At 60.4% G+C, this 12,876-nt stretch overlaps 1 protein-coding gene across 3 annotated transcripts; it reads left to right on the top strand.

Annotated features, from left to right (window-relative positions):
* Positions 1-545: 545 nt before the first annotated feature.
* On the top strand, positions 546-12,384 carry OSBPL7 (oxysterol binding protein like 7). 3 transcript variants are annotated; one of them, XM_005220535.5, is made up of 23 exons: positions 546-659; positions 2,015-2,164; positions 2,279-2,404; positions 2,580-2,633; positions 3,241-3,354; positions 3,661-3,771; positions 3,860-3,977; positions 4,615-4,718; positions 5,047-5,139; positions 5,217-5,349; positions 5,426-5,520; positions 5,717-5,812; positions 6,452-6,589; positions 7,161-7,254; positions 7,943-8,175; positions 8,295-8,432; positions 9,172-9,235; positions 9,336-9,414; positions 10,305-10,449; positions 10,547-10,691; positions 10,778-10,904; positions 11,094-11,216; positions 11,398-12,384. In XM_005220535.5, exons 2-23 carry the CDS (start codon positions 2,090-2,092, stop codon positions 11,504-11,506), a joined length of 2,514 nt encoding a protein of 837 aa, XP_005220592.1. In that variant the 5' UTR covers positions 546-659; positions 2,015-2,089; the 3' UTR covers positions 11,507-12,384. The 3 variants fall into 3 exon arrangements, 2 of the variants coding, with proteins under 2 accessions (XP_005220592.1, NP_001192576.1); NM_001205647.1 differs by having other exon boundaries at positions 594-659; positions 7,919-8,175; XR_003030609.2 differs by lacking the exon at positions 11,398-12,384 and having other exon boundaries at positions 10,822-10,904; positions 11,094-11,182.
* Positions 12,385-12,876: the final 492 nt, after the last annotated feature.

The following is a 12,876-nucleotide window of genomic DNA, read 5'->3' on the forward strand; positions in this document are numbered from 1 at the left end:
GGGGGTGTCCTACCACCTAGGTGCTTCCAGCCCCCGTATGTCCTGACCTGGCGGCGCATCACCCCAGTGACAGCCTCACTGTGGCCCTCTTAACCTTGACTGCCCTGCTGACTGTGCCCTTGGCACCATCGACTGTGTCCTCTCGGGGCATCCCTCCCTTCCTGTCAACCTGATAGCTCTGCTGGCTCCAAATCTAGCCACCTATTTTCAGTTGTAAAATGAGAAGTGGGGGTTAACAAGGAAACGGCCTTGGGTACTAACGGGTCAAGGCCATGCTGATATGAGTAAATTCTTTACCACCGCTGGCTTGAGGCCAGCAACTCCCCGGTACTCTGTGATCTATCTGGAACTGAGCCCAAAGGGGACTCTGTCCTCACTCCCAAGCCTGGGCACTGGGGAGTCGGCTCAGCCCTGAGTCCTCCCAGGAGCAGGGGGGCAGAGCTGAGCGGCCGCCTGGAGCTCGGCAGGAGGAGGGGCCGAGGAGGGGGAGGTGAGGAGATCCGGCTAGAGGGGAGGCTCCGACGTCTCCTTCCTTCCTGGTTCCTGCTGCAGCTGCCGCCACTGCTCAGCTCTGAGAGCAGGGAGCGGGTGGCTCGGAGACCGTGACTCAGGTGAAGCGGTGCTCGGGCCAAGGAGCACTGGCGTCCATGGACCCTGGGGTAAGGAGGCTGCTCTGGCATCAGCTGACATTCCCTGAGAGGGCTTCCTCCCACCTGAAGCTGGTGGGTCACTGCTCTGGAGATGAGGGCGGGAATGGAGCTGGAAAGAGGGCAGCCACCTGGCTCACCTCGACCTGCGCCCTCTGTAACAGAGTCTGCCCCTCCACGCACAAGGAGTGAGGGGCCAGGATCCCATGGGGCCAGGAAGAGGGTACAGAGATGTCCCAATACTGGAAGAGTTTGGTAACTTCCAATGGCTAGATGCAGGAGTTTCCCCCAGATCAGCCTCTCGTAGCGTAGCATGGACCCCTCTGCCCTGACCTTCCCACCACCCGCACCCGCCACATCCCTGTCCCTCCTGACCTCAGCTCCTCAGGTGCTTGCTAGCTCCATCGGAAGATGTGAGCTGTTTCCCCAGCCTCAGGCTAACCTTGCCCCTCCAGTCCCCTCCCCCATCTCTCACACATGGAGTCTCATGCGTTATTGATCTCCCCGTGGAGTCAGGATGGCCAAGACTGGTGCCCAGGGCGCCTGTGGGCACGGCTGAGGGACCAGTGTGGACCTCAGCATGCGTCTCCATCAGCCTGTCCCCAGCTCTCTCCAGGTGGATGGTGTTTCTCAGGAGCCCCAAGGACTGGGATGGAAAAGAGGAGGTTGTGGGGGGGCGGGGCGCGCGGTGGACCGAGGGTCCGAAGTGGGCATCCTAAAAGGATGATTGATGGGGGGCCCAGGGGAAAATGGGAGCTGTCTCAGGGCTCAGTCTCTCCAGGCAGAACAATGGGAGCCCATGAAGTAGAAGATATGGAGGTCAGTTGGTCAGGCAGCTGGGGAGCTCTGTGTGGAGCTGGGGTCAAGGGTTGGGGGGTGCTCTGTAAAAGGTTGACGGCAGGGGCACCTGCACTTCTGTGGTGGTGGTGGTGGGGTCGGGATCCCGAGGAAGAGGGGCTGGGGTGAGATCTCGCCTGCCCAGTCCCTGAATCCCTCTGCCCTATTTTGGAGGCTCTTCCTTCACTGCCCGGCTCACCTCTGATTACCCCCAGGGAATCCTCCAGAGAAAGCACCCAGTGTGTCCAAGAGCCAGAGAATGTGTGTGCCTAAGGTGGGGCGGGGCGGACTTTTCGAGGTTTTCTCTTGGCACCGGCCTGCCTGCTGCGCACTCTGCCTCTCTGGGTAGTGGCCGCAGCCGGAGGGTGTGGGCAGGGAGACCTGCCCAGAGTGGGGATGGGCTCGGGATGGGCTTGGCAGGTAAGCGGAAGATGTGCTGGGGCTCTCAAGACTCAGAGGGAGCAGGAGGGGGTGGAGGTGGGGAAGGTGACAGCCAAGTCTGTGCTAACAGCATTTCTCTCTGCTTCCAGGGCCCCCTCAGGACAAGGTGACGTCCCTCCCCTTTTGCTCTCCGTCCTCAGCAGGGAGTGGCCACTCCCTTCCCCATGGACTTCCAAGAGTGGGACCCTCCCTCCCTGGCCGAGAGCACTCAGTCTGCAAAGCCCAGCGGTGCCCAGCAGGTCTGAGGGTGGGAAGCGGGTGGGGGCGGAGGCCAGGGGGCTGGCCCTCAGGGGACAGACAGATGTGGTGGCCTCACCGCTCCCCGCCCCCTCGTCCTTTATCCTGGACTGCAGGCCAGCGAGCTGTGGGAGGTGGTGGAGGAGCCTCGGGGCCGGCTGGGGGCAGAGGGTATCATGCCCGAGAGGCAGGAAGGCCACCTGCTCAAGAAGAGGAAGTGGCCTCTGAAGGGCTGGCACAAGGTAGGGTGGCAGGGCAGAGGGAGGGGCCAGATGCAGGGGCCGGAAGGGATGTGGGGCCGCTGGGCAGCGCAGGCTGTCTGTGTGTGAGGAGAGACTTCCGTGTGGTTGCTCTCCCCACACCCTTTCCTCTCCGTGCCCCCCACCCCGGTCCTGTTCCCTCTGGACATCCTCACAGAGATACTTCGTGCTCGAGGATGGGATTCTTCACTACGCGACAACTCGGCAAGATGTGAGTTGGGGCCTCGGCTGTGGGTGTGAGAGGAGGGGGCCCTGGGCAGGCAGGGGGCTTCTGGAATCCCCTAGAGCAAGGCCCAAATCCCAGGTGTGCCGTTTTCTGGGTGTGGGGTCTTGGGCAGGTTACTTCCCTGGGTCTCAACTCCTCACCCCTAAGGTGGAGAGAGGGTGATCACCCACTTGTAGAGTCTTTGTTGGGTGAGGGCTCTTGGGACAGTGCCAGGCTCAGATTAGTGCCCAAGACCGAGGGGCTTTATCATCCTTGTCCTCGTACCGTGCTCAGGCAAGAACGAGAAACTAAAGGCCTAGACACCTGGGCTCTGCAGGAGGTTCATCGTCCTCAGCCCTGCCTGCAGACTCCCGAGGGTAGGAAGTGTTCCTCGCCCTGTGACTCCCTAGAGCTCTGGTTGTGACGTGATGTAGCAGGCTGGCCAGTGCAGGGGAGGACGACTGACATGTCCTGCTGACACTGTCACTTGAGCCTGAGGGTGAACCTGCTGCCTGACCTTCGAACCTAGCATGACCTCAAGGGGATGGTGGCCTTGAGTTGGCCCGGTGGCCTCAACTCACGTCCCTTTCCCTCTTTGGTCTCTCCATCCCAGATCACCAAGGGGAAGCTCCATGGCTCCATTGATGTCCGACTGTCGGTCATGTCCATCAACAAAAAGGCCCAGCGCATTGACCTTGACACTGAAGACAACATCTACCACCTCAAGGTGACGTCCGTGGGAGGCAGGGGGTGGCTTGCCCCCTGGCAGAGGCACTGGGTCACGCAGGAGAGAGGGGCAGGGGCCGAGGGGCCGTCTGAGTTTGACCAGAGGGGAGTTCCCACCATGTACAAGAGCCAACGGCAAACTGGCCCTGTTGGTTCTTATGTGATCAGGCACAGAGAGGGGCCTTTGCACCATCTGTGTGCTGTAGGGAGAGATCCTGCCTGCCTGGGGACCAGAACCCCAACTTCTTGCCCCTAGAAAGCAATCCTTCCCTTCATGCGTCCCTCTCGTTCTCCATCACCTCTGCAGATCAAGTCCCAGGACCTGTTCCAGAGCTGGGTGGCCCAGCTGCGTGCCCACCGCTCAGCCCAGCACCTGGATGTGCCCCGAAGCTTGCTGCCCAGCACCGCCCACTGGAAGGTAAGATGGGCCCCAGGACAGGACCCGCTCACGTGAGGATTGAGATTCAAAGAGGAGCTGCCTTCTTGACCTTTGACTCGCCCCACAGGTTACCGGTGCCCAGCCTGCGGTATCGGGTAGTGCCTCGGCTCTGCCAGGGGTTGGACCTCGGGAGAAGGTGTCTTCCTGGCTGAGGGACAGTGATGGGCTGGACCGCTGCTCTCACGGTGAGGGACCCCTGGCCTGCATGGGGAGGGCCCATGCTCTTGTGTCTCGGTGGCATCAGCAGTCACAAGGAGGAGAAAGTGTGACCTCTTTTCCTGCTCTGGGAGCTCCCGTCTAGTGGGGGCGACAGCCTCTGCCTCTAGGCTGATCAGGTCTCCTGGGCCCTACCCCCAGAGCCTCAGGCTCACAGAGATGGTGGGGCTCTTGCTCTAAGCACATAGAGCTGGACACAGGGCTGGGACTCCTGACAAAGAAGATCCTGGGTGCCAACACAGGGAGGGGGCCTGAGGAGGAGTGCCAGGGAAGGGGTGTGTTCTGGCATCAGGTTCCTAGAGCTGGGGGCTGTGATGTTGGCCTGGGAGAGGGAAATGCAGACGGAGTCGGGAGAGCGAGGGTGAGGGCCGCCTGGCCTGTGTGGAGGCAGCGGAGGCGAAGTGTGGTCTGGGGACAGAGTGCAGAGGGGGTGCGGGTGCTCCCTGGAGGCCAAACCAGAGAGTGGTAGCCTGGAGCGGCCGTGGGCTCGTGAGTGGGAGAGGGAGGCAGTGTTGGGACTCCCCAGGCTGCTGGTGAAGTCTTTGGAGGAGGGAGGGGAGCTGGCCAGTATTGGGAGAGGGCCTTCCTCATCCATCCTTCCCACAGAACTCTCGGAGTGTCAGGGCAAGCTCCAGGAACTACACAGACTCCTCCAGAGCCTGGAGTCCCTGCACCGGATTCCCTCGGCCCCTGTCATCCCCACGCACCAGGTGAGGTCCAGACGGAGACAGGGGCCCGCCCCGGGCTCTCTCCCCTCTTGCCGCATTCATCTCCATCACCTCCCCAGACAGGTCCCCTGGCCCCCTTACATGCTGCCACTTACTGGAGAGCCACCGTCTCCCAGTTGCCCCTCCCCACTGTGTCCAGACTGCCTCCGGGCTGTCTCTCTGCCCCTTTGGAGCGACCCCTTCCCCCTGTGCCCAGGCAGCTGCCAGGCTGTCGGTCTTCTGCTTCCTCCTCCTTGGCCGTCCACCTCTCTCTTGGCTTCGGGGGTCTTCTCCACCCTGAGACCGAAACTCACCCACCTCAACTTGCCAGGCCTCGGTGACGACGGAGAGACCCAAGAAGGGGAAGCGGACCAGCCGCATGTGGTGCACACAGAGCTTTGCCAAGGACGACACCATCGGGCGGGTGAGGTGGTCCCTGAGACGCTGGGTGGGAGGCACTGAAGGAGGCTGGGCCCTTCCACCCTTCCCCTTCACCCACAGGTGGGTCGTCTCCATGGCTCAGTTCCTAACCTGTCTCGCTACCTGGAGTCCCGAGACCCCTCGGGCCCCCGAGGGCTGCCGCCCCCAGACTATGCCCACCTGCAGCGCAGCTTCTGGGCCCTGGCCCAGAAGGGTGAGTGTGAGCTGGAGCAGGTTGGGGGAGGGGGAGAGAGAGGAAGGGAGTCTGATGGCCGGCCCTGCCCCCACAGTGCACAGCTCGCTCAGCAGTGTCCTGGCCGCCCTCACTGCTGAACGGGACCGACTGAGGGACCTGCACCCGGGTTCGGAGCCATCCAGGCTGGGGGTGAGCCTGGGGATGGGGTGGTCAGTGGGAGGAGCGGCCTGAAGATGGCAGGCCTGGGCAGGCCTCGGGGTGGTCGCAGGGCTGGACCAGGAAGGGGGTTGGTTGAGGCAGGCCCTGCCTGACAGACCTTCAGTGTGTGTGTGGGGGGCTTCCCCTATCCCCATCCTGTACTGGCTCCCTCACTCTCTCCCCGCAGGTCTCTGAGACTTCAGCCGGCCCGAGGCGCCTCCACTCGTTGTCCATCTCCTCCGACACCACTGCAGACTCCTTCAGCTCCCTCAATCCCGAGGAGGTGGGAGCTGGGTGGACGGTGGGGCCCTCCTTTCTCAGCAGGAGTGAAGGCAGGGTTCGCTTTCAGACCTGAAACTCCAGCCCCTTTTGCAGAACACAGGCAGCAGCCGTATCCAGATCATTTCTTAATAATGTGTAGAGCGCTTTTAAGTCAGGACCTCGTGAGGAAGTCGATTCTTACCCTCAAGTTCACAGATAAGGAAACTGAGCCTTAATGGATCTAATGATGGGCCCAGGCTCCTGTACTATATGGGTTTGAATTTGGCTGTACTGCATGCCGGCCTCGTGACCCTGAGTCTCTTAATGTACAGAGTGGGGGTTATAATGGCACCTACCTTGCAGAGTGAGTGTCGGGACTGAGTTGACACATGCCAAGGGCGTAGAGCTGGGCTCAGAGCCAGTGCCGGGAAGTGCAGGCAGTTATTGTGGAACCTGTGTCTCTTTACTCCCAGGCCGGGATCTTTCCCCAGGCCTCGTACCCCATGATGCTCACTCCCCTCCACATCTCCTCCTGCTCTGCACGACTCAGACAGTAAAAGTCCCCAGTCACACTTCCTCTCGAGGGAACTGTCAGGCCAGGGGAGCTTGGCCTGACTCTCCTGGCTGGGCCTCAGGCCGACACCAGTCTTGCTCCCAACAGCAAGAAGCTCTGTACATGAAGGGGCGAGAGCTGACCCCCCAGCTGTCCCAGAGCAGCGTCCTATCCCTTGCTGACTCCCACACAGAGTTCTTTGATGCCTGTGAGGTTCTCCTCTCTGCCAGCTCTTCTGAGAATGAGGTGAGGGAAGGGGGAAGTTGCCTGTGAGAGGGGAGGGACCCTGGGAATAGAGGGCTGGGGTTCTGGGAGACTAGAGTCAGTAGATCCCCAAGTCCTTTCTAATCAGCTCAGCCGCTCTCTCTGGGAACATGGCCAGACCTGCTGGGTTTGTGTGGCCCTGCTTGGAAATCTCTGCTAAGGACCCCTCTTCCAGTTTGATGTGCTCTATCTTCATGGGTTCTCCTGAAACTGCTGCCTCAGCTGTACCCCCAGTCATCTTTCTGTGACCCCATTTCAGCCTCTGCACTCCCTTGACCCTTGCCTTCCCAACCCTGGACCCCAGGAATCCCTTACTTCCCTCCCTTCATGTCCACCAGGTCCCTGAGATGGGGGCCCTCTCCCTCCCAAGGTGGCAGGGCACACCATGACACCAGGCCTCCTGGGGCAGTGTCTTAGGGTTCAGACCCCCCAAATATGTTCTCTTCCCCTTCCCACCAAAGGGCTAGCTGGGCAGATTCTCGCCAGGCCCTGGGTACTGCCCAGCTGCCCGGGGAGGCCTAGTCTGCCCGGCCTGTCATCTGTCCCGGCCCAGGGCTCGGAGGAGGAGGAATCGTGCACCAGTGAAGTCACCACCAGCCTGTCCGAGGAGGTGCTGGATCTCCGGGGAGCCGAGCGCTGTCAGAAAGGTACCCACCTGGCGAGCAGGAGGGAGGGCTGGAGGTGGGCCCGGAAAAGGAGCGTGCCGGGCCCAGGCCCCTTGGGAAGTCGTCCCTTGTAGGACTGGTGGGCTGATGGCTTTGGACGTTGACTCCAGGGTGACTCTGGAAGTGAGGAAGGCTCAGCTATGATCTGGGTTCCAGCGGTGGCTCTGCAGGGTGGGGCTGGCTCAGCTTGGGGCCGGCCTCCACACTGGGCTTCTGAGGAGGCTCACATGGGCCTCCTCAGCTCACATGGGCCTCCGTGAGGCGGAAGAGCCCACTTTGCCACCTTTTATTATAGCAGCCTGGCTTTGTAGTGTCATTTTACTCCCAGGCGCCTGTTTGCTTGTCTGTATGACGGGCTGGATAACCTGCATCCTGACCTTGGTTTCTGTGTTTATGAAAGGGAGTGGAAGCCAAGGATGGGACTCAGGAAGGGGTTCTGGGGTGCAGGGTTTCCGTTTCCAACAGTGGGAAGCGTCCTCTGGTTCTTAGCCCTGTGCCCACCTAAATCCCCGGGAGCTCCTCAAGAGTTAGCCCCCTGCCACCTGCCCCGGCTCCTTGTAGTGAGTCGAGCCTGAAGCCTGGGAGTGAGCACACCTCGGGGCGCTGCAGGAGCTTAGGAGGGGCCCCGAAGTGGTGTGCAGCGGAGAGGGACAGGCGACTTGTGTTCCAGGAGCAGCCGTGGGGCCGCCCCGCCGCCGATGCCTGCCAGCTGCCAGCGGGCCCGGCACTGACGTGAGCTTGTGGAACATCCTGCGGAACAACATTGGCAAGGACCTGTCCAAGGTGTCGATGCCAGTGCAGCTCAACGAGCCGCTCAACACCCTGCAGCGGCTCTGCGAGGAGCTGGAGTACAGCAGCCTCCTAGACCGGGCCAGCCGCACCGCCGACCCCTGCGAGCGCATGGTACGCCGGCCCCGGCGGCTGCCACCTCCCACGATGCGTCTCCCAGCCCCATCCTCGCCCGGGTGAGGTGGCCGTGGGGTAGCATCTCCGTTGATCCCCTGGTGCTCCGCCCCCTTTAGGTGTACATTGCAGCCTTCGCGGTGTCTGCCTACTCCTCCACATACCACCGGGCGGGCTGCAAGCCCTTCAACCCTGTCCTGGGGGAGACCTATGAGTGTGAGCGCCCTGACCGAGGCTTCCGCTTCATCAGTGAGCAGGTGCAGGCCAGGAAGAAGCGGGCTGGCGGGGGAGCCGTGTGGATGAGGCCAGGGAGGATCCAGGCTTCAGGGGGCCAGGGCAGGGGTGAGAACACCCTGCAGATGGGCAGTCAGGAAAGGAGGTCCCCACTCCTTGAAATACCTGCATCGTGTTCTGGGTCAAGGAAGCTCATAGAAGGTTATTCTTGAGCTCAGTCTTGAAGGGTGGATTGGAGGTGGCCAAGTGTGCAAGGAGGTGGGAGACCAGGCTGTTCCAGGCAGTGTAAAGGGATGGATGGAGCACCTTTGGAAAGAGTTAGAGACCAGGCTGGAAGACAAGGCAGGACCAAACCTTGAGAAGCCCTGTGGGTGAATATAAGGAACAGTTCATTGGTTGGCTTTTAAATCCTGAAGGTCACGGGAAGTCATGGGAGGGTTTTAAGCAGTAGAGCGACATTCTTAGAATTGCACTTTGTAGGGAACACTCAGGCAGTGGTGGGCGCCAGGGGATGGGGAGAGGCAAGGAGAGCCCTGGAGGGGAGTGAGCGAGAAGGGAGAAAGTTGGGGCTTGTGGGAAAGGATAGGATGGTGGAATTTGGGTGGTGGCCAAGGATGACAGGGACAAGAGACCTGGAACTAGCTGGTCTTCTGGTTCACAGGGGAACTGGGGTGGAAGTGAGGGGTGTTGGGGGCCTGGGGTCAGGAGCAGGACCCCACGGTCCTCAGGAGCAGCCTCCAGATAACTTCTTTGCTCCTTAAGGTCTCCCATCACCCCCCCATCTCAGCGTGCCATGCAGAATCTGAGAACTTCATCTTCTGGCAAGGTGAAAGTTGGAGCCGGGAGTGAAGGGCAGATGGGGAGGGGCTGGAACACCCTCTGGTCTTACCTCTGCTGTTGCTTTTCCTTCCCCAACCCAACTCCAGACATGAAGTGGAAGAACAAGTTCTGGGGCAAATCCCTGGAGATTGTGCCTGTTGGGACAGTCAACGTGAGCCTGCCCAGGTGAGTGTTCCTAAGTGCTGGGCAGCCGGGCCCAGCCCACAGGCCATGCTCCGGGCTGGGATGGGGAGGTATCCTGAAGCTGCTCGGCGGGGGGCAGTGTCTGGACACTCTACAGCCATGTTTACAGCAGTTGTCAGTAAAGAAAGGGGAAAGTCTTAGAGCTGGAAGGGCTCATCAAGGCCATCTGACCAAGAGGCTTTCACAATTTTTGACCATGACTCACAGTAAGGAATGCATCTGAGACTTGAAGCCAGGGTACTATAACACACACACACACACACACACACACACACACACACACACATACACACAGAAATCTAAAGTACTTTTAGGACGAGTCACAAACTGTATTTGAAGCACCCGCACCTAGCTCATCTTACAGATGGGGAACTGTAACCAGAGGCCAGTACAAGGGGTGCAGGAGACCCTGGGCTTCAGGGTCAACAGTCCTGGGTGGGAGTCTTAGTTCTGCCACTTAACAGTTATGCAGTAGCAAAAATACTTGAGTCTGCTCGTCTATAAAATAAGAGTAATAAGTAATAGCCAGCAGAAGTGGATGGTAAACAGGCTGTTGTATATGATCAGCCCACCGTGGTCCCCGGCATCCAAGAGTAGGGACACTGTCTATGTTTTCACTCCCATGACTTAGGCATTTAGGAGCTTTCTCAGCAAATGGAGATGTGTTAGTTGAGTACTCTCTGGGAAGGCTGCTCTACTTAATAAATATGTCATCCTTCATGGAAGGGCCACGAGCTGGAACCAGGACGCCGGGGTTCCTTCCCCAGACCCACGTGACCTGCTCGGATGAGAGAGACACTCCCCGGGTCAGGGTAGCACTTGTTCCCCAGGGCCAGCCAGCTGCCCCTCACCCACCCTGCTCTCTCTCTCAGGTTTGGGGACCACTTTGAGTGGAATAAGGTGACGTCCTGCATTCACAACATCCTCAGTGGCCAGCGCTGGATCGAGCACTACGGGGAGGTGCTCATCCGAAACACGCAGGACAGCTCCTGCCACTGCAAGCTCACCTTCTGCAAGGTGGGCAGCCCCCTGCCCCCACTCCCTGCCCCAGCAGCCCCTCCACTAGGAGGGGAGGGGACCGCTTCCTAAGCCCCCTGCCCCACCCCCACGCCAGGCCAAGTACTGGAGCTCCAACGTCCACGAGGTACAGGGGGCTGTGTTCAGCCGGAGTGGCCGTGTCCTCCACCGACTCTTTGGAAAGTGGCATGAGGGGCTGTACCGTGGACCCCCGCCGGGCGGTCAGTGCATCTGGAAGCCCAGTAAGTGGGGTGCTCGGGGCGGGCTGGGCAGGGGTGAGGGCAGCTGCGCACAGTCCACCTGCCCCAGCCCCCTGCCTTCCCCCTAGACTCAATGCCCCCAAACTATGAGCGAAACTTCGGCTTCACTCAGTTTGCCTTGGAGCTGAATGAGCTGACTGCAGAGCTGAAACGGTCCCTGCCTTCCACGGACACGCGGCTCCGGCCAGACCAGAGGTCAGTGCCAGGTGGGAGCCACTCTGGAAGCACCGGGCTTCTCCCAGGGACTGTATCCTTCCTTCTTGGTGTTGCCTCAGGGAGATGGGACCTGTCTGAGGGCAGAACTGGGCAGGGACAGAAGCCTTGGATTGATTTGGGGGCCCCTGAGGGTGGGGCGGTTCCACTGACGGCAGTCTGGGTGCCCAGGTACCTGGAGGAGGGGAACATACAGGCGGCCGAGGCCCAGAAGAGAAGGATCGAGCAGCTTCAGCGAGACAGGCGCAAAGTGATGGAGGAGAACAACATTGTCCACCAGGCGCGCTTCTTCAGGTGCCCCCGTGCCCCCTCGACCACCACCCCTTGCTGCTCCGCCTTTCTCTGAACTCAGGGCCGCCCCCTCCCCACTAGTCCCTTGCTGCTTTGAGTGGGGCCCATGGTGTGAGGCAACGTCTCGGGACCGGCCTCAGTGCTGGACGCTCACCCCTCCCCTTCCCCGGCCCCTTCCTCCCAGGCGGCAGACGGACAGCAGCGGGAAGGAGTGGTGGGTGACTAACAACACGTACTGGCAGCTGCGGGCCGAGCCGGGCTACGGGAACCTGGACGGGGCCGTGCTCTGGTAGCCCAGGCCCCGGGGGCAGGAGGCCTCGGTTCCTCCCTCCTGCCCCCACGGACACATGGACGGGGCCAGGCTCTCCCACTTGCTGCCCTGGAGACCGAAGGGGCAGCCCTGGCTCTGGCCCTCTCCCCTCTGCCGGCCAGAGGGGCTTCATCTCAGCCCATCTCCCACCCCTTGTTTGGGGTGGGAAGCAGGATTCCCCAGTCTTGTTGCCCCCAGACAACTGGCATGTAAGACCCTCCTTGCTCTGCCATCCGCCTTCCCTTCCTCCTGGGGTTCCTGGGGGAGTCTCCAGGCCCTCAAGATCTTCCCCATTTCAGTGCCTTCCTAGGACACAGGGGACCCCTTGATGCTCCCCAGGCTTCCTCGGCCCAGGACTCTGGCCCCTGCTGTGAGGCTGTGTGGTTGGAGTGAGTGAAGGAGAGGGGATGGCCTTTTCTCCCACCCCTGTCCCTCCCATGCCCCATCTCTAGCATCTTCTCTCCATGCCCTGGCCCAGGGGGGCTCCCTTTGCTTGGCCCTGGCAGTCTCTCCCATCCTCCCGGATCCCCTTCTCCCAAACCACAAAACACCTGCAGCCGCCAGCTCCTTCGTCCCTGGTCCTCAAGTGGCTTCCTTCAGTCTCAGCTCAGCGGATCCCCCCAGAGCAGGCAGGGCAGGAAGGGTACCTGGCCTCTGACCCACCAGGAGTGAGCGAGCACGTGTGCGTGTCTGTGTAGAAGTGTGTGTGTCTGTGTGCCTGTGTACTGCTTGCGGGCGAGCAGGATTCCTCATGTAGGCCGGACGTCCTGCTCCCGTTGCTGCTCATCTTACCAGTCTGCCTCTGATAAAGGTGAATTGCTATGACATTCCAAGCTCCAATAAAGACTGTCTCAAACTCTGGCCTGTGACCATTCCTTTAAAAACACGTGTGCTCAAGCTCAGGCTTTTCTCGAGGCTCAGCTGGTAAAAAACCTGCCTGCTAATGCAGGATGCACAAGAGACTCAGGTTCAATCCCTCGGTTGGGAAGATCCTCTGGAGAAGGAAATGGCAACCCACTCCAGTATTCCTGCCTGGAGAATTCCATGGACGGAGGAGCCTGGAGCTATAGTCCATAGGGTCACAAAGAGTCGGACACGACTGAGCGACTTCACTTTCTTTCACTTTCAGAGCCTCCAGTCACTTCCATTTTAATGCTGGCTTTCGGGCCGATATTTTAAAAGAGAAATTTCAAATACATCCATTGCTTCTGAGTTTCTCAGGGAAAACCCAGACTCTTCAACCAGGCAGAAACCTGTGTGGTCCCTGTCCCCCACCCCCAGCATCCTTGGTCAGGTCTGTGCTCACCCTCTCACTCCCTTGGTGACTTTTCAAGGAAAGGAGCGGGGAGGGGA

This window comes from Bos taurus, chromosome 19, assembly GCF_002263795.3.
Source record: "Bos taurus isolate L1 Dominette 01449 registration number 42190680 breed Hereford chromosome 19, ARS-UCD2.0, whole genome shotgun sequence".
Classification (NCBI taxonomy): domain Eukaryota; kingdom Metazoa; phylum Chordata; class Mammalia; order Artiodactyla; family Bovidae; genus Bos; species Bos taurus.

Bases quoted from the DNA above. Each gene is read 5' to 3' on its own strand.
- OSBPL7 (NM_001205647.1), top strand. From the start codon at position 2,090: ATGGACTTCCAAGAGTGGGACCCTCCCTCCCTGGCCGAGAGCACTCAG. The intron at 3,978-4,614 runs GTGAGGGACCCC...TCCTTCCCACAG, and splicing joins GCTGGACCGCTGCTCTCACG to AACTCTCGGAGTGTCAGGGC. The intron at 11,217-11,397 runs GTGCCCCCGTGC...CCTTCCTCCCAG, and splicing joins CACCAGGCGCGCTTCTTCAG to GCGGCAGACGGACAGCAGCG.